At 39.8% G+C, this 23,270-nt stretch overlaps 1 protein-coding gene across 2 annotated transcripts in view; it reads left to right on the forward strand.

Annotated features, from left to right (window-relative positions):
• Positions 1 to 20,006, forward strand: part of LOC121418449 (WD repeat-containing and planar cell polarity effector protein fritz homolog) — an 82,786-nt gene extending 62,780 nt beyond the window's left edge. For both annotated transcript variants that reach the window (XM_041612333.1, XM_041612334.1), the window contains exons 24-26: positions 1,623 to 1,730; positions 2,812 to 2,921; positions 19,682 to 20,006. In XM_041612333.1, coding sequence (XP_041468267.1) covers positions 1,623 to 1,730; positions 2,812 to 2,921; positions 19,682 to 19,809 — 346 coding nt within the window. In that variant the 3' untranslated portion in view covers positions 19,810 to 20,006. The remainder of the gene's footprint in view (positions 1 to 1,622; positions 1,731 to 2,811; positions 2,922 to 19,681) is intronic.
• The last annotated feature ends 3,264 nt before the right edge of the window (positions 20,007 to 23,270 follow it).

Here is a 23,270-nt window from a genome sequence, read left to right on the forward strand (position 1 = left end):
TTGAAATTTAAGTTACATGTATGACATCTTATACAGGCATAAATTCCAACTGTGTGTATCTGAGAATCTATCTAGTTTGAAATATATTTCATGTATTTTTATTCATTTATTTAATTTTTTTAAAGTGCACAGGTAGTTGCCAAGAATGCTTGTACTAGCATTTCCATTTATTTGGAAATGGGATAAAAGAGCATTGTTGATTGAATACCTTGCTTAAGGTCATCTATGGTGCTGTGGCTTAGGGTTGAACCCCAGACTTAAGTGTGTCTTACTCTAGTCATGAGCCTGAGGAGATGTTGCAACAGAGTACTTGCAAGCAATTGCAAATACAACTGATTGATCAATTTTAACTGTAGCAAATCAGATTAGCAATCAATCAGAAGTTGGCAGTCAAAACTTATTATCAATTCTAAGGACCGAAGTAGACTTGCAATTGATCGAAATTTTCTTGCAAAGCCCCATAGATAACTGGTTTATTAATCAAAAACATCATTGCGACAAAGTCGAATTGCGATGAGTTTACAAAGGTACAGAGGCATTACATAATCATAATAGTACAAAAAAATATTAGTTAAGAAAAATTTATCACATAATCATACATTCGTAATTTGATAAAAAGTAAATACTTTTTTTTATACATTAGACCACTTTGAAGGATATCAATACACTGAAGTAAAAGGGAAAGAAAATATAGAGTAGTGTGACTACAGTTAGAGTGATTATGAAACGAGAAGTGATAAAACTCGAAAAGTAGAAATAAGGAGATTCTAGGTAGGAAAAGTAAATCTAGTATAAGGGATGAAAACAGAATGTCACAAACAGTATAAAAGATGAGATGAAAAGAACAGAGAGGCCATTGTGAATCATTGAAGAATTAAGGAATTCATATGGAAATCGATTACATTTGAAGGAGTTAACTTTGTGTGTGTTTTTGATATCTTCAGCGTCACAAGAGTTTTGATTGACATACTCCGTACTTAATAACAATTAACTCACTCAGCTACTTAATTCATAGCACCAAACAATACTTAAAAGAAATCATGTTGTTGGTATCGAAAATATAATATTTATATTGAGATATACCATGATTGGGCTAGAAAGTGGCAAGATGCATAATAATAATACAATTGTGACTACACTTGTCAGTATTATTGTCATTGTATTCAATTCACTTGCAGTTACTGTCTCCACTCGAGTTTTAATGTGGGTATCCCACCTGAAAAGAATATTACGTACTAGGTACTTGATAGACAAGTAGTTGTTACATCATGAGCAATTAGGACCTCTATATGTATAACGATTTCCATAGAAATTAGTCATCTCTGGTGTATTAAGAGTCAGATACTGGTCAAATTTGAAAATTTATGACCTTTTTTATGTTTTATGGGCACTAATATTTACTTATTGTTTCAATCACTGCTATTATTTATTTCTTCTGACTTTCATCTTTTAACAGCTGTGTATACATACATATATCTATTCATTTCCATATATATATTTCTAAAGTTTCATTCATATATAAAAGCAAAGTTCTACCGATGTGTCATATCTTTATTTCTTTTTTTTACACCAATATGATGTCTTCTTCGACTGACTCTTCACTACCATTGAAATCTTGACAGTGGTTCATCCGATCAGGGTCAAGTTCCCATAAAATCAAGAAAGTCAAGGAAAGATGTTGATGCGTGGCATAGAGCAGAGGAGAGAATTGATGAAGCTTACAGACACGGGTAATGAAGACTGATATTCTTTCAGATAGTAATGCATGGCATAAGACCCCAATACACGATTTTCTAGTTGAGAAAAGTGTACCATGATGAACTGCGTGTCGCAGGATAGCAGCAACCGATTTCAGTGTTGAGAATATATATCAACATATCATTGAATTGAATATTCAATCTCTTTCGAAAGATTTTAAAGTTACTGTGCTTACAGTGTGTAAGATGCTGCTTTATATGCATATCATGTGCGTCAGATTAATCTATTGCTTGCTTTGTTTTTGTTTTGAACAATAATATTTCACTCTGGTGCAATAACATTCAAAGGCATGTTTGGTCTGTTTAAAAAAACAACTACAGTTCGACCTCTCTTATCCGGCCTCGTCTTATCTGGATCTTTAATTATCCAAATGCACACTAGCCAAGATTTTTTGAAAATTTTTAAATTCAATCTAGTACGTGAGGAATTGAGATTTTTCAATCTAAACTCAATTCTATACGCAAATTTACTTTGATTACATGTATTTTCCGATAGTCTACCTACAACAACATTATTTTCCATATAAATATCTCACCAAAATCACTGAAAGAACTTAGCCAGGATATTTTCCAGTGGATCAGGGCGCAACGCAAACATTTCAACGCAAACATAACAGTGGCTGACATTGCAAAACTGCGAAACCCGCCGCGATGATCTAATTGTAAAACTTAGTTTCATCAAGTAATTCTCTTTCTTTTGAGGTATGCTCGATGTATACCTCAATCATTTTAGCAGGTAATTATCCAACAGTTTTGGCCATCGATCGATTGCATTTCCATAAAAATGCCGCCTATAATTTGCACTGAAAATACTGTCTGTACACCCACTACAATAGATAACATTTAGCTACCGCTCTTGGGGCCGTGAGGCAGCAGCTGCGTGTTTTTGATATTGGGTCTCCTATATCCGGGTAAATCCCTTATCCGCATTGGTGCTGGTCCCAATGTGTCCGGATAAGAGAGGTGGGACTGTATACTATATATATATATATATATATATATGGCCCAATGTACTTAGTCTAATAAGTCTGGATTTCTTTTCTCCTTAATCTAGTGATGCTGTGGATGAGGATCTGTTGAGTGGAGCTAGCGGGTTGGCTGCAATACCGGGAGACATCTACACCAAAGTACTTGCAGATAATCCATTTGGATGGGACAAACCAAGTTAGTAATGCACTTCATTCAATGACGAAAAAAAGAAAAAATGTTGCTCATGTGTGGTGTTCTTGTGTTACATCCCCAGTTTTGTGGGTTTCTTTTTAAATAGTTGCTGAATAGTTAAAACCCTTGTATCCCAAAATTTTGTGGGTGCGTGGATGTATTGAATGTATGTTACGTATGTTAGTTCTTGCGCCGATATGGGCATAGATCCTGCCGATGAACCCACTCAAATGAATAGCAAAGGAGCACTGCGCGTGACTGGGAATGGATGTGTTGTATGTATGTTTCTTGCGCTGATATGAACATAAATCCCACCCATAAGCCCACCCAAAGGACGAATAGCAAAGGAGATTGAGAACTGTGCATGACTAGAAATGGTTGTGTTGTATGTCTTACGTTTGTTCGATTTGCGCTGATATGAATGCAGATTTGTCGCATCTCATAACTTCCCTAGTATCAACAGACATCTTTTCAATCAAATTCTCACTTTTGTTTTCCTCTTTACCATTCAATCATTCATAGCACAAACATGTACGATGTCTAATTTATTTTTATTTTGTCATTCGGTCAATTTCTTCCGTGTCAGATTTTCATCCGTTCATCAATTTCACATAACCCATTAAAAAAATCACTCTCTTTTTCTTGTCATCATGATAATCAATTGCTCTTTCACAAGATACTTTTCCATTAATTCATGTCACTCATTCAGTCTTTATATTTCCATCAGTTTCATTTAAGATAAGTCACTGTCTTGTTCCTTCATCATTATTTTTAAATTATCTCAAGAAATATACAAGTCATTTCCTCAGTCATGATTTCATATTCAGAGAAGTCATAAAAATGATTTAATAATGAACAATAACATATAGGGCTTTATTAAACTTATTTCCATCATTCTCATAAATTTGTGCTTTTAGAGAAATGGTAATCAATGAATATACAAAATCAAATAAAGCATGATTTCAAATATAGGAAATTAATTCTTCAATATAATATATTTTTTACTCAGTTTGTAACCATTTCCCTCATAGAAGAAAATAAAGAATTGGCATGTAAAATTGCACCTGAAAATTAAAATTTTCTCATATCAACCACACTGCAAAAAGAAAATGGTTATTTCAGATATTGACAGATAATAACAAATCAAAGATGGGAAGAAAAAGATGCATTTTTCAATTCAATCGTAAAAAATCTCATGATTTTTTTTTAAGTGCTTATTCCAGATGTTATGCTTATTCTTTTTTTTAATAAGTACACATAATCATTACAATATTTATGTTATTCTACAAATTGTTATAAAATGAAATAGGCCTAGACCATCGGTCCATCACTTTCGTTGACTGCCGAGTTAAACACAAAATTCATATCGTAAAAGATAGATTTGTTGAATATTGTCACTGTACATTTAAAAAGAGGTATTTGCACAAGGCTATAATTGGTGCAGTAACATGTAAGCATTTTTTTTCACTGCCGGGAAAGTCTGAGAGGCCGATATTTTTAAAATATAAAGTCTGGTGATAAAGAAGAGACTTTGTAAATAATAATTTCCAAGATCAATAACAAAGGATACACATGAACAATGATTATGACATGGGCCCTTCTTCATATAAGTTCCATGATTATGGCTTGAGTAATTAGAAGTAAATATGTAGCTCCTAGATCTAATGCAAATTATCATGAAGGAATGTAAGCATTCGCACATTCTTAGGTACAAGAGACGCATGGAAGAGATGATGTGTCCAGCTGTGCTGAAAAGTCGTTCGCAAGGTATGCTTGTGGCAGGGATGCACAAAATTTTCTGCGCCAATTTTGCAATGATGGGAAATCGAGCAGCATCGCATCACCACCATGCCAAGGGGTCTCCAGTGAGTGGAAGGGAGGGGTCACCGGTATAGTGGGACAATTCTGCATGAACCATTTGCTCAGGATTTTGGGGTTCTGCCTCCCTGGTTTCATACATCATCCCAAATATTGCGCATACTTTTTTTGAGGTTGTGGTTCCAAAGTTTGCTCTTCAGGAGTAGCAGTAGGCGTAGTTGCCATGGGGTTATTGCGTAGGTGCATTTGGAATGCTTCTCTTCCTACCAAATCGCGCACTACCTGAACGCGATCCTCGCCATAAAAAGGCATGCTTTTGAAGTTGGGGTCCAAAAAGGTTGCGATTTGCAAGAGATCGATAACGTATCTCTTTTCATAGACATCAGAGAGCTTTTAGCTCATTGCTACCCTTGCCATAGCAGTTGCAGGCTTGTCTTCGCATATTTCACATAGATTTTCCAACTGATATACACAAGGCAAAATACCGGAAATAGTTGTAACTGATGCACTACAAAAGAAGTCTGACATGTCATGAATAGGCTTGAGGAGGGCTGTGACCTGCTCAATCGTCTTGAACTCTGCCATAGTGGGCATCACCTCCGTCTTCTTCATTTCAAGGACACTGCAGATTGCCTGTTATTTGATTATTTGTGATAACATGTCATAGGTACTATTCCACCTTGTGCGAACATCTTGCAACTTTTCGGTCGGCAGGTTTAGTTGTTATTGTTTATCCAGGAGCAGATAAGCGGGGTTGGCGCTCCTATGCGCAAATTCTGTCAATTTTATGCATTTTGTGATGGGGGTGTATATAAGCCGACAATCCAGTCTTACCCTGGCATTAAAGTTTAGTGTGTGTCCAAAACAGGGAACGTGAGCCCATCCGTTGTCTCTGACAGCTTTCGTCATGTTTGCAGCATTGTCGGTAACTATCGCCGCCAAGCGGGATGCATCCATTTTCCAGCACGGATAAAAGAGATGCTGGGATGCATTCTGCGTCATCGGGTGGAGGCACTCGATGTTATCCAATGTGTAGGTACGAAGTTCCCACTCTGCAGTGAGTGAATGAATTGTCACTCCTAAATATTGCTTCATATTCCTGGCAGTCCAGAGATCCAAAGTGAGGGCGAAATTGTCACTTCCAACAGCGAAGGGATGAACGATGTCCTTGCTTATTTTTTCGTACAGCTCTGGGATGACGATCATAGAAAATGTCTTCCTCGACGGAAGGGTATATCAGGGATCAAAGGCCTTGAGCATTTTCAAGAAGCCTGGTTCCTCGACTGTGTATATTGGTTTCATATCTCGGGCAAGGTGGTTGCTACAGCTGTTGTCAGTTCTTTGGCATGGCCACTGCTTGGATTGTATGCCATTGATCTTTGGAACATGTCCTGTGGAATTAAAGTGAAAAGACAGAAACAAACTTATTTATCCCTTTAAATTCATCAACATTTCTATTAAAAAAATAGACCAAAGGAATATATTTTCAGTAATGTAATCTGCAGCATCTGCGGTAGTGTAGCTGTGAGTAAATTGTTGGTACTGGGTAGGATGTCTTGATGGAAGATGATTTCTCAAATTGGTTGTACAGCCCAAATTCTTAAGCTTTATTCCACAAACGGCACAAATCAAAGAACCTTTATCAATCTCTTGTCCTTCTGGTACAAATTATTTCCATATCCCACTCTTATCGTTGTCTTTCGGAATCAAATTTTTGTTAGAACAAGCTCCTATTTTGAAGGTTGGGCTATGCTATCCATGCAGAAAAGGAAAACTTCCTTGCAGTCGAAGTTCACAAGAAATGGTTAAAACTTAAATGATCAGCTTATTTATACCAAAATATATTAAAGCACTAATTCAGTGCTGAAAATCAGACGCCACTCCCCCTTTCGCAAGTTCAGGGGGGGGTCCTTTAAACAATATATTTACATCAATAACTGGGATATACCCATTTGATTTGCTAGTTCATTACAATGGACTTGCGTGCCGAATATAGAGTACACAATTTTCCTGCGCGCGCGCTGCATCTCCCTATTGACGCACTATCCCAAGATCATCGCGCAATTTGGCGTCCATTTCCTCTTTTACTTTCGCCTGCGGTCGAGTTCAGACGTAAAGCTAAGTACACTCTCCAAAATTGCAATTCTATTTTCATTTTTGGATACTTTCTTTGTGCATTCTTCCCTGTTTTCAATCTTATTTCTTTAATTTAAGATTGTTACAGCATTATCCCGTCGCGCGGAGCTTCCGTGATATTTATTTCACGTTTCTTGTTCCTCTTCTCGTGAGTTTGTTTTTCAAGATACGTTTATCTCTACAGGCGGGTTGTCTTCGCTTCTCCGCCCCGTAGCTCCGCGCCTTCCTGCGTGTCGCGGGCGTTGTCTTCGCTCCTTTTAATTTCTTTATTTCTCTTTATTCACTGACTTCTTCGTCTTTACGACTCTCGTCGTGAATTTATTTGAATTATTTTTTCCACAGTTAGGTTCTGTAGGACGTCAGGAGCGTCGTATTTCACTCTCGTTTCAGGATCCTTTGTCTCTTGTTTCGAGTTAGTTGATTGTTCTTTTGTTTCAATCAATCCTTTGTTCTTGTGTTTATTAATTAATTAATTAATTATTTAATAAATTTTGATTAATTAAAAAAAAAAAAAAAAAAAAAAAAATTCTGACCTTGTCTTAAAAATTTTTTTTCTTTCACAAGAATACTTAGAAATTTTTTTTTTTAGGAAGCCGTCTTCTGTCAGCGGTCGTCGCCTTTGACTCGGCTTTCCTTCTCGGGAAAGCTATTATTTTTGTCTTTCCCCCTTTCTTTTTCAGGTCAGCTCCCGGTCTCCGGACTTATAAATTTTTTTTCTTAAACTTCTTGTTAAAAAAAAAAAAAAAAAAAGGGGATCCCTTCCCCCCTTTTCTTTTCAGCTGATCCTCACCTCAGAAAATTATTTTTTTCTTTTTACAGGTGGACACAACAAAAAAAAAAAAAACTTCGTGTTTTCTTTCTTTTAGATGCTTCCCTCTTTCCTTCTTTTCAGAATTTAGCGGAAGCACTTTCTTGTTGTGGTTTTTTCTAACGGACTTCTTTAGGGACAGTGTCTCATAATAATTCTTTAATTATTACTGTTTCCTTTTGTTCTGGATTTTACCTTGTATCATCCTTGTGAGATTGTTTTTTAACTCTCAAAAAGTCCGCTTTTTGAGGTCTTTTGACTTCTGGGTTGGGGTTTATTACCCCCCTACCCCCTTGCTTCTTCTCTGTTTCTTATCTTACTACTAGATCACCCTACGGCAATAATGAGCCTTTCGGACTCTCTTCCTGAAGAGCCTCAGGCGACCGCTGTTTCGGGGTCCAACACCGGGGTTTTATTCCCCACCACAGGTAGTATAGATTACGAGAACAGAGTCATAGCTCTCGTGAGCTCTCAAAGGGGTGGAACCGTGGACGCGCGTTCACGTGCCCCTCCTAATAAGGGTGGAACCGTGGATTTGCGACCACGTGCCCGCACGGTGATGGCCAAGGTTTCCGTCCCGGAACCTGAACCTTTATCGGGGAGCGCCGCACTAGTACAGAAAACGGCGACTCCTCTAGGGCTGTCAGACCCACCGGCCATCGGGTCACCTAAAGTCCGGGGGGAGAGCACGGGTCTCTCCACCCGGCAAAGACCAGGCTCGATGCCGCATAAGACCCCGCAAGGGAGCAGCGGCAAAGGGCTACCAGCCCCTGGTCGGAAGAGGCACCTGAGTCCGACCGTGTCGGACTCTCAGTTTAATCTGACACCGTCAGATTCGGCCGACGCCTCCTCTCGCTCGGCTAGCTCTCCCCGCGGGAGAGCTAAGGAGAGGAAGACAGGCGCAGCCCAGCCTCTTGTCCCTTCTTCCGCTCCGGCGCCGGAGCAACCGAAGAAGAAGAAAAAGAAGAAGAGGAGATCCACAGATGTAAGCCCCGCTCCGTCGGGCGGTCTGTCCTCTGATTCTTTCGATGGCCAGGCCTCTCAGCTTCTCAAGCTACTCCAGAGTGCCTTTCAGCACTGCGGGTTTTTACCCCCAGGCTCGCCTGCTTCAGCCGACGGTAATACCAACCGAGCGGATCAAGCAGACACCGGCCATCCAACACGCCGAGGTGCCCCAAGCGTTTCTCACGAACCACCGGCTCTCGAACCCACGCAGGCTACGCCCGTGAATGCTCAGGTTCGGCCTCCCCCGGAGGTCCGTCCCCGCGAGCCCGGCCATGGCACACATCGCCACTCGAGCCTCTCACGTGCGCCTGCTTCCCTCGGGGCCCCGCCCGGCGAGGAGACGTGGGTTTGTTCCCCCTCTCCGGAGGCGGAACAGGCTGTTTCGGGGGACGAGTCCAATCTCGATCCACCCAGTAGCCCGGCTCCCCAGCCGTCGGCTAACACAGCCCAGGACGCCATGGAGATCCTCCACAAATATCTCCCGCATATCTATCCGGCTAACGAGCCGTCAGAGGGAGATACGGGCTCTCTTTTCTTCCCGCAGCCGCGGAAATCCGCCCAGGGTATTCCGCTCACGAATGATTTCAAGGCTGCGTACGAGAGGGCGGCTGCTCTGGCCAGCTCGCCCGCCTCCCAGGGAAGAAAACCGGTATCCTTTGGCAAGGGCTTTACCTTCACAAAGGATGACACCGAGGCGTTCTTTTCCCCTAAGACGTTCTCCCCCCAGCTTGACCGCATCGGGGCACGCCTGGGGACCCGTTTCTCATCCAACCATTTTGCGTCTGTTGAGAAACCGGATGTTAAGTATGAGGCCTTGACTCGTTCAGCCCTCAGACTTACAGCCTTTCTCGGAGCCTTGCTCGGCCTTCGAGCACAGTCTTCCGATTTGGAAGTAACCGCCAACGACGGTGCCCTTATTGATGAGGCACTCCTGTCATTGGTAGGCGAGTTATGGATGCAGCTGGCCGCTGCAGCCACTACTGCATCCAACTCGCGCAGAACTCGTGTCCTCAGTAGATTGGGCATTGCGCCCAAGGACTTACTCGAGTTTCTTCCTGGCGTCCCCCAATCGAACAAACACTTGTTCGGGGGCGAGGTCGCATCCCTTCTACAGGAAGAGATTGATGGACGCAAGCAGGCCTCTGAGCTTCTCAAGGACCTCAGAGCCTCGCGTCCGACGGCTCCACCCACGAAGAAGCCGGCCTCCAAGGCCCGTCCTTCCTCTCGTCCAGTGGTGCCCCCGTCTCAACCCCGTGCTCACGCTCCGTCGAACCGTAGAGCTCGCACTAGACCTCCAGTGAGTGCCTCACGTGGTGGTCGGGGTAGAGGCAGCCGGCCAGCCTCCAAGGCCCCGGCTAAGCCCAAACAGTCTCTTTGACGGGTTTCCCCGAGCGCTGGGACCGGTCGGCGGGCGTCTCCGTCATTTCCTCCCTGCATGGGAGGAAATAACGGACGACGCATTCATCTTATCCGTCGTGCGAGATGGCTACTATATCGATATAGAGGCCTTCCCGCACGGCGCGATTCGATCCGCCCCTTTTTCCCCTCTTCATCAGCGGTACATCGAATCAGAGATCGGTGCTCTGCTGGAGAAGGAGGCAATCGAGAGGGTCACAGACAGTCCTCATCTCTGTCTCTCCTCTATCTTCGTCGTCCCCAAGCGCTCGGGGAAACTCAGGATGATTCTGAACATGAAAATGATCAACGAATTCATCCAGCCAGACCATTTCAGAATGGAAACACTGGCTTCGATCCTTCCGTCTCTGAAGGCATCGGATTGGGCTGCCTCCCTAGACCTCAAAGACGCCTACTTCCACATTCCCATTCATCCCGCCTCGCGGGACCTTTTGGGATTTCGCTTCAAAGAAGCAACTTACAGATACCGGGCAATGCCTTTCGGCTTACGCCCGGCACCCAGAGTTTTCACTCGGGTGGTCACCGCAGTGGCCGCCCACCTGAGAAAACGAGGTCTAAGACTCTTCGTTTATCTCGACGACTGCTCATGCTCATGAGACCCTTTCAGAGATACCTCTTGCGTTATTTCAAACCGAACGCAGACTCTCTGCTCCTCCGGATTCCCCTGTCTCGGGAAATCCGTCTCAACCTGGCCGCTTGGACACACACGTCCTTTGTAGCGAAGGGCAAGCCCTTCCGTACCCCTCTCCCATCAGCCGCTCTGACCACAGATGCGTCGCTTACGGGATGGGGCGGCCATTGTGCAGGGGAAATGGTCTCGGGTGTTTGGTCGTTCCATCACACCTTACCCCATATCAATGTGTTGGAGATGAAGGCTGTCATTCAATCCCTTCAACATTTCCAACACAGGTTAGTCGGTCGAACGGTCCTGATTCGCACAGACAACAAGTCGGTGGCGGCTTATATCAACCGCCAGGGCGGTACCCGATCGAGCTCTCTCAACGCCCTCGCTGCGGAGCTTTGGGAGTGGTGCCGCCGTGCGAAGATCGTTCCAATTGCCTCGTACATTCCAGGCAGCGACAACCTGATAGCCGATTTCTTGTCCCGGGGCCGGTGCCTACCATCCGAATGGTCGCTCCACCCGGAGATATTCCAGTCTTTCCAAGCCCTCTGGGGGCCCCTGGAAATAGACTTGTTTGCCACGGCTCTCAACCGGAAGTTACCGACGTTCTGCTCTCGTGTCAACGAAACAGAAGCAACTTCCCTGGATGCATTCTCCATTCATTGGGGGGATCGGAGGTGTTATGCGTTCCCTCCGTTTCATCTCATACCCCAGGTATTGAGGAAAGTGAAGGAAGACCAAGCCTGGCTTCTTCTAGTGGCCCCCAATTGGCCAAGGAGGTTCTGGTTTCCACAGCTCCTAGAACTGTTGGAGGGGGACCCGTTCACTCTCCCCCTGTTCACCTTTTCGACATCGGTCGTTCGCTTTCCACCATTAGAGGCTTCCGGTCGGCCATTGCCGCCTTCCATTCCGGATTCCCAGATGGTTCCAACGTCTCTAATTCCAGTCTTCTTTCTAGACTGATGAGAGCGTTTTTCCTAAAGCGACCTCCGAAGAAAAGTCTGGCTCCTTCCTGGAGCCTCCCGGCTGTGCTTAATGCCTTGGCTAAGCCTCCTTTTGAGCCTCTGGCCAAGAGTTCCTTGCATGACTTGTCTATCAAGACTGCCTTTCTTATCGCTGTAGCTTCCGGTCAAAGACGCAGCTCTATTCACGCTTTGTGTATTTCTCCCGGTCACATCCGGTGGGAACGGCGTGGAGTCCGCTTGATTCCAAACCCGTCCTTCATTGCCAAGAACCAGACTGCCACCTCTGGTTCGATTGAGTTCTTCCTAGCACCCCTATCAGATCTTTCCTCAGTTTCTGAAGACAAGGTCTGGTGCCCGGTCAGGGCCTTGAAGTGGTATCTGGATAGAACGAAGACGCTTCGCAACTCTGATCAGTTGTTTGTCACGTCACGCGAGCCGTATGCGGCAGCGTCGCGAGACACCATCTCCCGCTGGATCGTTGATGCGATCAAGTCAGCTGGTGATGATGCTCTCCTTTCTGACACTAGGCCGAGAGCCCATGACACTCGAAGTATCGCCACTTCCTGGGCTCTTTTTAATGGAGTCGCCTTGGACGACATTCTAAGAGCTGCCTTTTGGCGCTCTTCTAACTCCTTTACTTCCTTTTATTTAAAGGACATTCCTTCGGGAGAGGCCTTATTTGCCTCCTCTGCTCTCAAAGCAGCGGCCCCCGTGTCTTAGTCTCCCTTTTTGCGCACTCTTTTCTAGACATGCCTCCCTTCACGTTGAATCCGTGTTGGTCTAGCAAATCAAATGGGTATATCCCAGTTATTGATAGTAAATTATGAAAATACTTACCATGATTTTCTTATTTACGAGATAACTGGATATACCCATTTGAACCCTCCCTCCTACCCCTCGCCTTGTGTGACAACATGTCTTACTTGCAGGCTCATGAGAGGAAATGGACGCCAAATTGCGCGATGATCTTGGGATAGTGCGTCAATAGGGAGATGCAGCGCGCGCGCAGGAAAATTGTGTACTCTATATTCGGCACGCAAGTTTATTGTAATGAACTAGCAAATCAAATGGGTATATCCAGTTATCTCGTAAATAAGAAAATCATGGTAAGTATTTTCATAATTTATGCTCTAGTATCATTTCAAGGGGGGTCCTTAAAATTATATATATATATAAGAGTATCATATTTTTAATTTATAAAATCTATACTTTTATTATTGTATCAATATATATTTCCGATCATGGAAAATCTAGGCACCTGTTACTGTACTTTAGCCCCTCGTGCCCATGAAACATCACCAAACACTCAACAAAAAATGACAATACACCCAATAGTGCACATTAGATAATAAAACACAAAAATTGATACAATTGGATCTTGGTATAGTTCCATAAACCACGAACACCAAAATAACAATTTAAGGAGAAACTCTAGAAACAAAATACGACACAGTACTCAATATATCTCTCTAAAAATTATGAGGACAATGTGAAAAGTAATGGAGAACGTGAAATGTACATTTTTTGTAATGCGTGGGATTACAGGTCATAATTTGGAATTGAACACTCGCCTTACTGGGTGTATGGGACTACAGACATTACAATTGGTGAATGGCCACGCACAGGACTTGGTGTGAGACCACAGACAATGCGTATTATTGAAATGAGATTGCGTGTTTCTGTTAAAAGAACTTAGTACAAGACACACACTGGGGTCAAGGTAACTGTTATAAGGTTGGATCAAGAACATTATAAAGCACATGGTATAACACATAGGAAAGTTATAAATGACATATTTGATCAGGAAATAACAAACCAGACACTGAAATCATCATTATGCAAAGTTGATAACAGATTGGGAAAATAATTTCAGCAAACAAAAGATAATGGGGCGACAGCATAAAATAAAAGAGTACATGATTAGTATTACCATCACAAAATGAAATAAAAAGTCAATAAATTCAAATTAATTTTTGCCAGTCATCAAAAAAGCGCTTTAGATTCTTTTATTGTAAATTATCTGGTCCATTATATCAGTCATATCGAAAACAAATTTCTTCCTTTGACTTAGACTTGGGTTCTCTTCATTGGTTATGATTTTAGTGTATACAGTGCGTCCCAGAAAAAACGAAACCGAGATTTAGCGATGATTTATCATGACTTAATCATAAATAAAATAGAAAAATGACCTATCAATGTAAAGCTTAGAATCTCCTCTTTCAAAACAATTTGAAAAGGGGGTACCAAAAAGTCACTTGGCGGGCCGTATCTGTGTTTTAAAAAGAAAATCTCATTTTGAAAAAGTTCAATATCTGCTCTTTAATTTGATACCTCAATTACAGAAAATGGTCAAGAAATGACAAAGTTCTGGTTATTTGAAATAAGGCTTGAATTTCAATAATTTCAGAAAATTAAGAGGTTTTACAGGCTAGCGTTCAAACTAACTCGACACTCCGTTTTGTTGACGATCAGCCATGCATGAAGTCTTTTGTTACCATGCGATAGCTTCTGTGGGAAACCGGTGAAAACAAGTTTATTTAATGAAATTAGGGAAATACAACCATTATTTCGAGGGATCATAACTTTTTTAATTCTTGTCCATTTTCTGTGATTGAGGTATCAAAGAAAAGAGCAGATATTGAACTTTTTAGTCATGTGATTTTCTTTTTGAAATTCAGATACCCCCCGCCAAGTGAGTTTTTGGCATCCTCTCTTCGAATTGTCTTTACTCACTCATGCGTGAATGAGGAATAATCTAAGTAATACCAGACGAAAGAGGAGACACTAAGCTTTACATTGATAGGTCATTTGTCTATTTTATTTATGATTAAGTTATGATAAATCATCGCTAAATCTCGGTTTCGTTTTTTCTGGGACGCGCTGTAGAGTTGTATTAAGAGATTCAACACATCTGAATTGTGCGCGGTCGCCACGGCTTGGGCGTCATTGTCTTGTCATGAAAGAAATAAGATCTTTAGAATTTGTTAATTTAAGCATAAATTTCATATGATATCTTGCACCTTGTTTTAAAAAATCTAAGTTTTATGTTTACAGCCTTGAACTTTTGACAATCGAATGTTTCAAATCAGTAATCATCATCGGCGAACATTCAATTAGTGTAAAAAGTAACAATCGAGTGCCGATTGTTGGCAAACTGATTGAATGCTTTGATGGATCAAATTTTACTCCCAGGCCTACCATGTATTAAAAAATTGCTAGTGCACGCATTTTTCACCATGCGTATGCTAACCTGAATTAAGCTCTCTGTTTCTTGTCTTGTCTGCATTGAATACCGAGACTAAATGCGCCACTTTTCTAACGACGGCGTCAACATTAAAATCTTTGCCAAAGTTGAATTCTGAAATTTCATCATAACGTAGGAATTATGTGGACCTAGTTTATGAAACTTGTACATTAAGGGTAATCAAGCATCACTAATCATCTTGCATTAGATTCAGGTCACATGATCAGTGTCAAAGGTCATTTAAAGAATATTCCATCACATAAAATGAAACTTATATGAGATGTTTATTGGACATCACATACATGTATAGTATGAAATAAAATGAAGTTCCTTAGTCAAGATCACCGAAATTAGGATTTTATTATCAAATGAATGTGTGTGTTTTTTCTCTCTTTGCTAATTCATTCCTCTTTAAGGAGTTGTTTACAAGTCAGCCCTGCTGCTATATTGAATTGGAAATGCAGGCAAGACTGCCACTTTGAATAGTGTACCAAACAGAAAAATGTATTGCTTATAGGGACACTTCTATGTATAGATTTGTTAAAAAATGGAATCTATTAGATTTTGGGTAATGTAGACGAACAGACCTGTATTGCTTTTCTATGTTTCTTTTCTTTTCCTTTTGTTGGTTTTGTATGTATTTTTTTTATCAAAATGTAACTTATCCATACTGTACACTGTTATTTTATATTGTTATTTAACTTGTTTGTGATATGTGTATGAGATGGTTATACTTAATAAAAACGTTTAAAAAAAAAAGACTGCCACTTGTTTACAGATAAGGAAATAAACTACATCAGTTGGAATAGAAATTAAAACTTACTTATTACCCTTCTTCGTTTTAATTAGAGTAAATTTATTACAGGATTATATTGTTAAGCTTGTAAGGGCTGGGATTTACGAAAGAGAGTATGGCACATTTTTCATAATCCATGTAAGTACAGTGCGTCCTGCAAAAAGAGGAAACCTATTTCAGATCACAAGCAATAAAATTAACATTTTTATTATTATTTCAGTCTAATGGCTACTGCCGCTACATATAGTGCGTCCCAGAAAAAGCGAAACTGAGATTTAAGCGATGATTTATCATAACTTAATCACAAATACAATAGACAAATGACCTACCATTGTAAAGCTTAGAATCTCCTCTTTCATCTGATATTACTTAGATTATTTCTCATTCACGCATGAGTGAGCAAAAACAATTTGAAGAAAGGATACCAAAAACTCTTTTGGTGGGGGGTATCTGAAATTCAAAAAGAAAATCACATGCCTAAAAAGTTCAATATCTGCCCTCGAAACAATGCTTGTATTTCCATAATTTGGTTAAATAAAGGTGTATTCACTGGTTTCCCACAGAAGCTATCGCATGGTAAACAAAAGACTTAATGCATGGCTGATCGTCAACAAAACGGAGTGTCGAGTGAATTTGAATGCTAGCCTGTAAAACCTCTTCATTTCATGAAATTCAAGCCATATTTCAAATAACCAGAACTTTGTTATTTCTTGACCATTTTCGGCAATTGAGGTAACAAATTAAAGAGCAGATATTGAACTTTTTGAAAATATGGTTTTCTTTTTGAAAGCCAGATACAACCCGCCAAATGACTTTTTGGCATCCCCTCTTCAAATTGTTTTTGCTCACTCATGCGTGACTGAGAAATAATCTAAGTAATTTTAGATAAAAGAGGAGATTCTAAGCTTTACAATGGTAGGTCATTTGTCTATTGTATTTATGATTAAGTTTTAACAAAATCATCGATAAATCTTGGCTTGTTTTTTCTGGAATGCACTGTATATTTCCATTTGAAACAAAACAACTTAGGGAATTCACGCATGGCAGTTTACAAACAAGGATATTCACGGAAACTCACATATGAATCTGAATCCTCTCTTGTTAGGAAATGAATTAAATAAACTGAACAGACTGCAAAAGCAATGCTAGTGAAGTTAGTACTGCCTTAACAAATCTAACCATTTTTTTCCTGCACAATCTGGTTTTGTAATTAAAATGTCAAATTCTTCTAGCTTATTCATGCATCAACTGTTTGTTTCATATTAGATTTCAAAATAAAGAAAAAAAAATGAAATTTTACAAAGCAGTAAATGAAATACCATGAATCATTTTTGTTGAAAAAAAGTATTCGGTAATCCTAGTTTCCTTTTTTCTGGAATACACTGTATATCCTCCTGCCGATGAATACGAGTCTTGCTGATGCCAGCCTAAATGGTTTATATTCACTTGGTGTAATAGCAGTTGGTCCAATACTCTATTTTGGTCTAGTTGGAATTTGGTCTACAATACACTCTTTCTTATACCCACTTAGACTAATTCTCATTTGGTCTAATGCACAGTTGGCCTTACTTCCACTATGTCTAGTTATTAGTTTTTGTCTCACTTACATAGAAGAGCGAGACTATAGGCGCCACTTTTTCGACTGCGGTGGCGGCGTTGTCAACATTGAAATCTTAACAAAGGTTAAGTACATCCTACCTGAGTTTCAGGTCACATGACCAAGGTCATTTAGGGTTAGTGAATTTAGTCCATGTTGAGGGAATCAATATCGAAATCTTAACCAATGTTAAGTAATTGAAATGTATATGGACCTAGTTCATGAAACTTAAACATAAGGGTAATAATGTATCACTGAAGATCCTGCCTGAGTTTCAGGTCACATGACCAAGTTCAAAAGTCACTTAGGGTCAATGTTGTGGGTATTTGCGGAATTAACTTTGAAATTTTATGGATCTAGTTCATGAAACTTAGACATAAGAGCGTTCAGTATCTCTGAACATCCTGTGCGAGTTTTGGGTCACATGACCAAGTTCAAAGGTCATTTACGGTCAACAAAAATTCCCTAACAGTACAATTTCAATTTATTAACTCATATGACACCCAAATTGTTCATTGATGTCTGGGAATGATAACTGCAGTATATTTCTTATGAAAGCAGAAGGAAACATGAGAAATATACAATGTAAACATAATTTTTGGCTCCCTATAATTTTAGCACAGATTGAGACCGTGGTCTAAGTTTAACCTGACTTCAGAATACGGTCCACAGAAGTTCAATTGAAATGCCACCAACTCAACAACAACACGAACAACACTATTGGCACCCTGGGAATGGTTAAAACCGTCAGGATTATAGTGATCAGACTGTCTGAACATTTTACTTCCAATGGAATCTTACTTGTTTACATCAGTAGAAATACAGATTTGCATAATTTGTATTGATTTGTTGTCTGTGCATTTGAAAGGGGAAACCCCTATTTCTCATCAGTGTTGTTATGTACATGTAGCTTATGTGATTCTATACATGGATAGTGGGTATTATTATTTTTATGCCTCCATCCACTGTAGGTTGTTTGTCTGTCCCGTTTTCATTCCCGTGATCAACTCCAAACTTGCTCCAAGCATACGTATTGGAGTGACCTTGTTCTGATTAGTTTTGGGGGTAGCAACATTAAAGGTCTAGGTCTAAAAGGTCATTATATACCCGAAAATATCTTGTTCATGAGATAACTTTTGAATGATTTGAGCATTCAACTCAAATCTTGGCTCAAGTTTGCATTTGAGAGTGATGGTGATTTCATTAGATTTTGGGGTCACAAGGTCAAAGTTTGCAGAGGTCATTATTTTAATTTTTGAGTACCTGTGCAAAAATTCTTATTGCGTGCCTTGAGAATCCATCTAGTTTTATATAATAGTTCAAAGTCCTTTTTCAGTGAATGTATACCGGTAAATGAAAATTCTATTAAAACACATTACTAGAGTAAGACTGAATTACAAATCAGTATTTGAATAACATGTCGGACAATGGCCATACAAAGGGATCAATACTCGAAGGCGAGACTTAGGGATCCAAATGTCGTCCGTTGTCCGTCACAAACCTTATGACACCTAACTGCGCAACCATAAGTCACTTTTTAACCAAACTTGGATGGTAGATGTACTTAGGGAACCTGCATGTTATGTTACAGTCGGAGGTCATACGGTAAGGTCAAAGGTCATTTTCAGGTCAATGTTGAAGTTTCCATGCAAGACTCTCTTACGACACATAACTCTGCAACTGTAAATCACTTTTCAACCAAACTTGGATGGTAGATGTACTTAGGGGTCCTGCATGCTATTGTGTTGGGAGGTCACATGGCATGGTCAAAGTTCATTTTGAGGTCAACATTGAAGTTTGCGTGCAAGACTTATGACAAGTGTTATCCCATCCCAGTCATTTCACAATGAAGCTTCGATACAATTCTGTTGCGTGTCCTCGCAAATCACGATATTTCTGGTTATTTGGGCGAGACACAAAATTGCTTTTGCCTTGTTAAAATATCTTATTCCTCTTTCCCCCAATTTCCCGTAACTTTTGATGGGGGCGCCATGGGCTAGTGGTTGTGACTCTGGTCTTTCAAAGGGATGTGGGTTTGAATCCCAGCTATGATATGTTTTACTTCAGCACTAAATTTACCCACATTGTACTGCACATGAACCAGGTGATATGAATGGGTACCTGGTAGGATTTATTCCTTGAATGCTAATTAGCACCTATATGGCAGCTAAGCTACAGCCGGGGTAATAATATGATACCAAATATCAAGTGCAGTAGAGTAGATGCATATAGTAACTGCACTATATAAATAGACCATATTATTATTATTATGAATATTTACATTTCGCATTTAATTATCAAAATGTTCATTACAGTTTTATTAGATGGATAAATGTATTTTGTTTCTCTTGTACAGATGTGGCAGGAACATCTGCTAGCCATCCAAGCAGAGGAGTTGGTGATGACGTAGAAGAAGGGGAAGAAGAAGAAAGAGAAGGAGAGGAAACAACAACTCTGAAAGTGGTCCACTTTGGAATGGTTTGACCAGGAAAATAGAAGACTGATGATCTGGATCCCTAGCAGCTTTCAAACTGGTGGTGGGGACATCCCTGTGTGAATAATGAAAAGGAGACATGATTAGACTGTCTTGGTGAAGGTGGGGATCTACAGCATCTGTTTACGGAATAGCAAAGAGGTATTTCAAGAATAATCAGTGTGTTCCACTAAAGATTGGTTCGAGCGTAAAAAAGAAGACTGATGACCTCGGCCCTCAAGGATAGAAGCACTTTGCTGACATGAAAGAGGAGACACAATATGACTGTCTTGGCATAGGCCAGGTTCTAAAGTATTCTTTTGCAGGATAGAGAAGCGAATCTCCTTGAATAATCATGGAGAGCAGGGGAGCCGATGAGGATGTAGGAGAAAGGGAAGGAGAAAGTGAAGAAGTAGAGGAGAAGGAAAATCTTAAGGTTGGTCCACTTTGGATAGGTCTTACCAGAGTGAAGAAGACCAACCAGGGCCCATGAGACGTACCCGTTTGAACAACAAATTGAAGAAGTCTGTATTGGTACAGATGGAGAAGCAGACAGACAGGAAGTAGTATTATTTTTGTGCTTGGTTAGGTCCTTTAAAAGGATTGCAAACCAGATGAGACGTACCCGTTTGAACAACAAATTGAAGAAGTCTGTATTGGTACAGATGGAGAAACAGACAGACAGGAAGTAGTATTATTTTTGTGCTTGGTTAGGTCCTGTAAAAGGATTGCAAACCAAATGAGGGAGAACGGTTTGAAGCAGGTGAAGTTTTGATGATAATAGATAATGAGATGAGAAGGCTGGATATCCCTGGCAGCTTGACTGTCTGACATCAGGTGTGTGTGGGTGCTGCTACCCACAATGCAAGCCTTAAAAAGGTTGTGTTCGATCATCTATGGTACACTCTAATACAGATTCATCTAATCTAATATTTTCTTGAAAATATGTTTGAATTAGGAGAGTTTTTCATACACTGATATTTATTTTTCATGTCTATCAGAAAATTTTCTGATGATATGAATAGAGATTTTATATGAAAATAATATACTCAGGAAAATTTTGATGTTATTTATTGTTCTTCAAATTCAGTTGAAGTCTGCATAAATATCCTAGACCTGTAAACAAAATCATATTTATTCATACCACACACAAAAAAGAGGAAATTCCCACAAATCAAACAAGCATTTTTTGGTTTTTGGATTTTTTTTTAGGGTTTCATGTATTGAATAACTTCTGTGTAAAAATATATTTGATTTATCGGGGGGGGGGGGATTTCTTTTACCAGAATATGAGTGAATTTTAGAACATTTATTTTGATTAATTTCAATACATTGCTATTCAACCATTGTATTTAAAATGGCCGTTTGTGTTCGAACAGTGATTGGGAACGATCACTAGTAGCAAAAATCTTTGGGGTTGACTTTATTTTTATTTTTTTTCTTCAGGATGGATTTGATTTGCAGTTCCAAATTCAGGAGGGTTAAATATTGAAGTGTCTTTAATATCATGTCCGTCAACCTGTGTGAAACACCAATAGTGGAGTCTGGGTCAAGCAATTAATGGTGAACAACTGCAACAATTACCAGAATAAGAATTTGGCAAAATTCTGAAAATCAGTCTGACTTTGAAAAATGCTCATAATTTTGCATTTAATTTGTGCTGACTTTTGTTAAAAAATCTTTTAATTTTAAAGGTGACATTACTGGTATTCAGTAGGAACTTTGTAATGTATGTATAAATTGTAATAGAAAATCAGTGATGGATCCACCATTCAAATAAGACAAGTAGAAAAAAAAACATTCTGTATAGACAGGGAATTTTTAAAGTATAAAGTAAAACATGATAAGTCATCATTCCAGTGCTTAATCACAACCTTGTTGCCAAGGTGTATCCCCCAATTTTTTTTTTTACAAACTATCCTATATATTGTCATTTTTTCCATTTTATTTAAATTTTTCTTCAGGGATTGGGACACCATCCCTGGATTTTCCATTTCCCCACCGAGTCAGGACCCTCTGTAATTAGAGAAATGGAATTGGTTACAAGTATACAGATCAGGGCCCTGTCTTACAAAGATTTGTGATTGATCCAATCAATGACAACTATGGAAAGCCAGCGACATCAACATCTAAAATTACATGTCTGTTCAACATATTTTCTAGAATTGATGTATATTCGTACATTCACTTTTTTCTTGACAATTCAGTATGCTTCCCTTTGTTTTCAATGCAAATTTGAGCAAATTTCCTAAAGAAAAATTATGACATTGATGGGTTTCCATATACTTGAGATTAATCGGATCAATCGTAACTCTTTGTAAGACGGGGCCCTGTTTAAAGGATAACTGTATCATGCCCTGATTCCTTTTCAAATTGCTTTTGTTATTAAATTGTTTCTATCAGTAGGCATACTTGAGCATGATGACTTATTAACATTGAGATCTGTCACACAGCTCTTGTAGAAGTCATCCACTTATGGGTGGATAAGTCATTTGTTGAAGTGGCTTATGCAAGGTGTTCAAACAAGAGAACATTCAATTTGATTTCCATTATCTGAAGCACTCTTGTTCGATACGACCATTTTCATTTCAAGTGATTTTTGTTAGAGTGGATCAACTTGAGGTTTGTGTTAGGCCTATGCAGACCTTGCCGTAATTAATCCTTTTCACACTTATTTATAATGCATAAGGCCTCCTCCACAGCTGAGACCCAGTTTCTGCTGTTCTGCATCTCGAACCCATTCCATGCTTGGTTTTGTTAGCTTCATCTCAATTACGCCAGTTCTCTTCAATGTCCCTTTTGGTCTTTCCCTCTTTCCGTGCCTTTGAGGTGTCCGACGTAGCGCTGTCTGTTATATGTCTAGCTCTGTCCATGCGCACTGTCTGTCCCATCCATCACCACCTTCGAGTTATTGTTACATTTATTTGATTTATCTCGGTTATTTCTTGCACTTTCTTGTTTGGCAGTATTTGTGGCCATCTAATGTACAAATTCCTGCATAGACATCTCCCCTCAAAGTCTCTTAGCTTTGACTCTATTCTTTGTTGATCTTATCAACCAAACTGAATGATATTACTGTGAACCCTGAGTTAATAATACTGCTTTTAATGCATTTGGCTTGTAAAAGTGAAGAGGCACTTGGATAGATTCGTCCCAAAAACAAAACCACTGTTGTGTATATATATCATTATATATCTCATTATCATCTTATCATATTTGATACTTTTTCATATATATATATATATATATGTATATATATATATATATATATATATATATATATATGAAAAAGTTTATTTATGAAATAACAATTCAAGACCTTACTTGGCTTATAATCACTTGTGAATAATACAATTTTCCTGAAAGGGATACAGAGATCTAGAGGTGGGGGGGGGGGGCAGAGAGGGGGAGAGGGTGTAAATGGAGAGGAGAGAACCTGTTCAAAATAGTAATCATTATCAAGAGGAATTGA

This window comes from Lytechinus variegatus, chromosome 7 (assembly GCF_018143015.1).
Source record: "Lytechinus variegatus isolate NC3 chromosome 7, Lvar_3.0, whole genome shotgun sequence".
NCBI classification, from domain to species: domain Eukaryota; kingdom Metazoa; phylum Echinodermata; class Echinoidea; order Temnopleuroida; family Toxopneustidae; genus Lytechinus; species Lytechinus variegatus.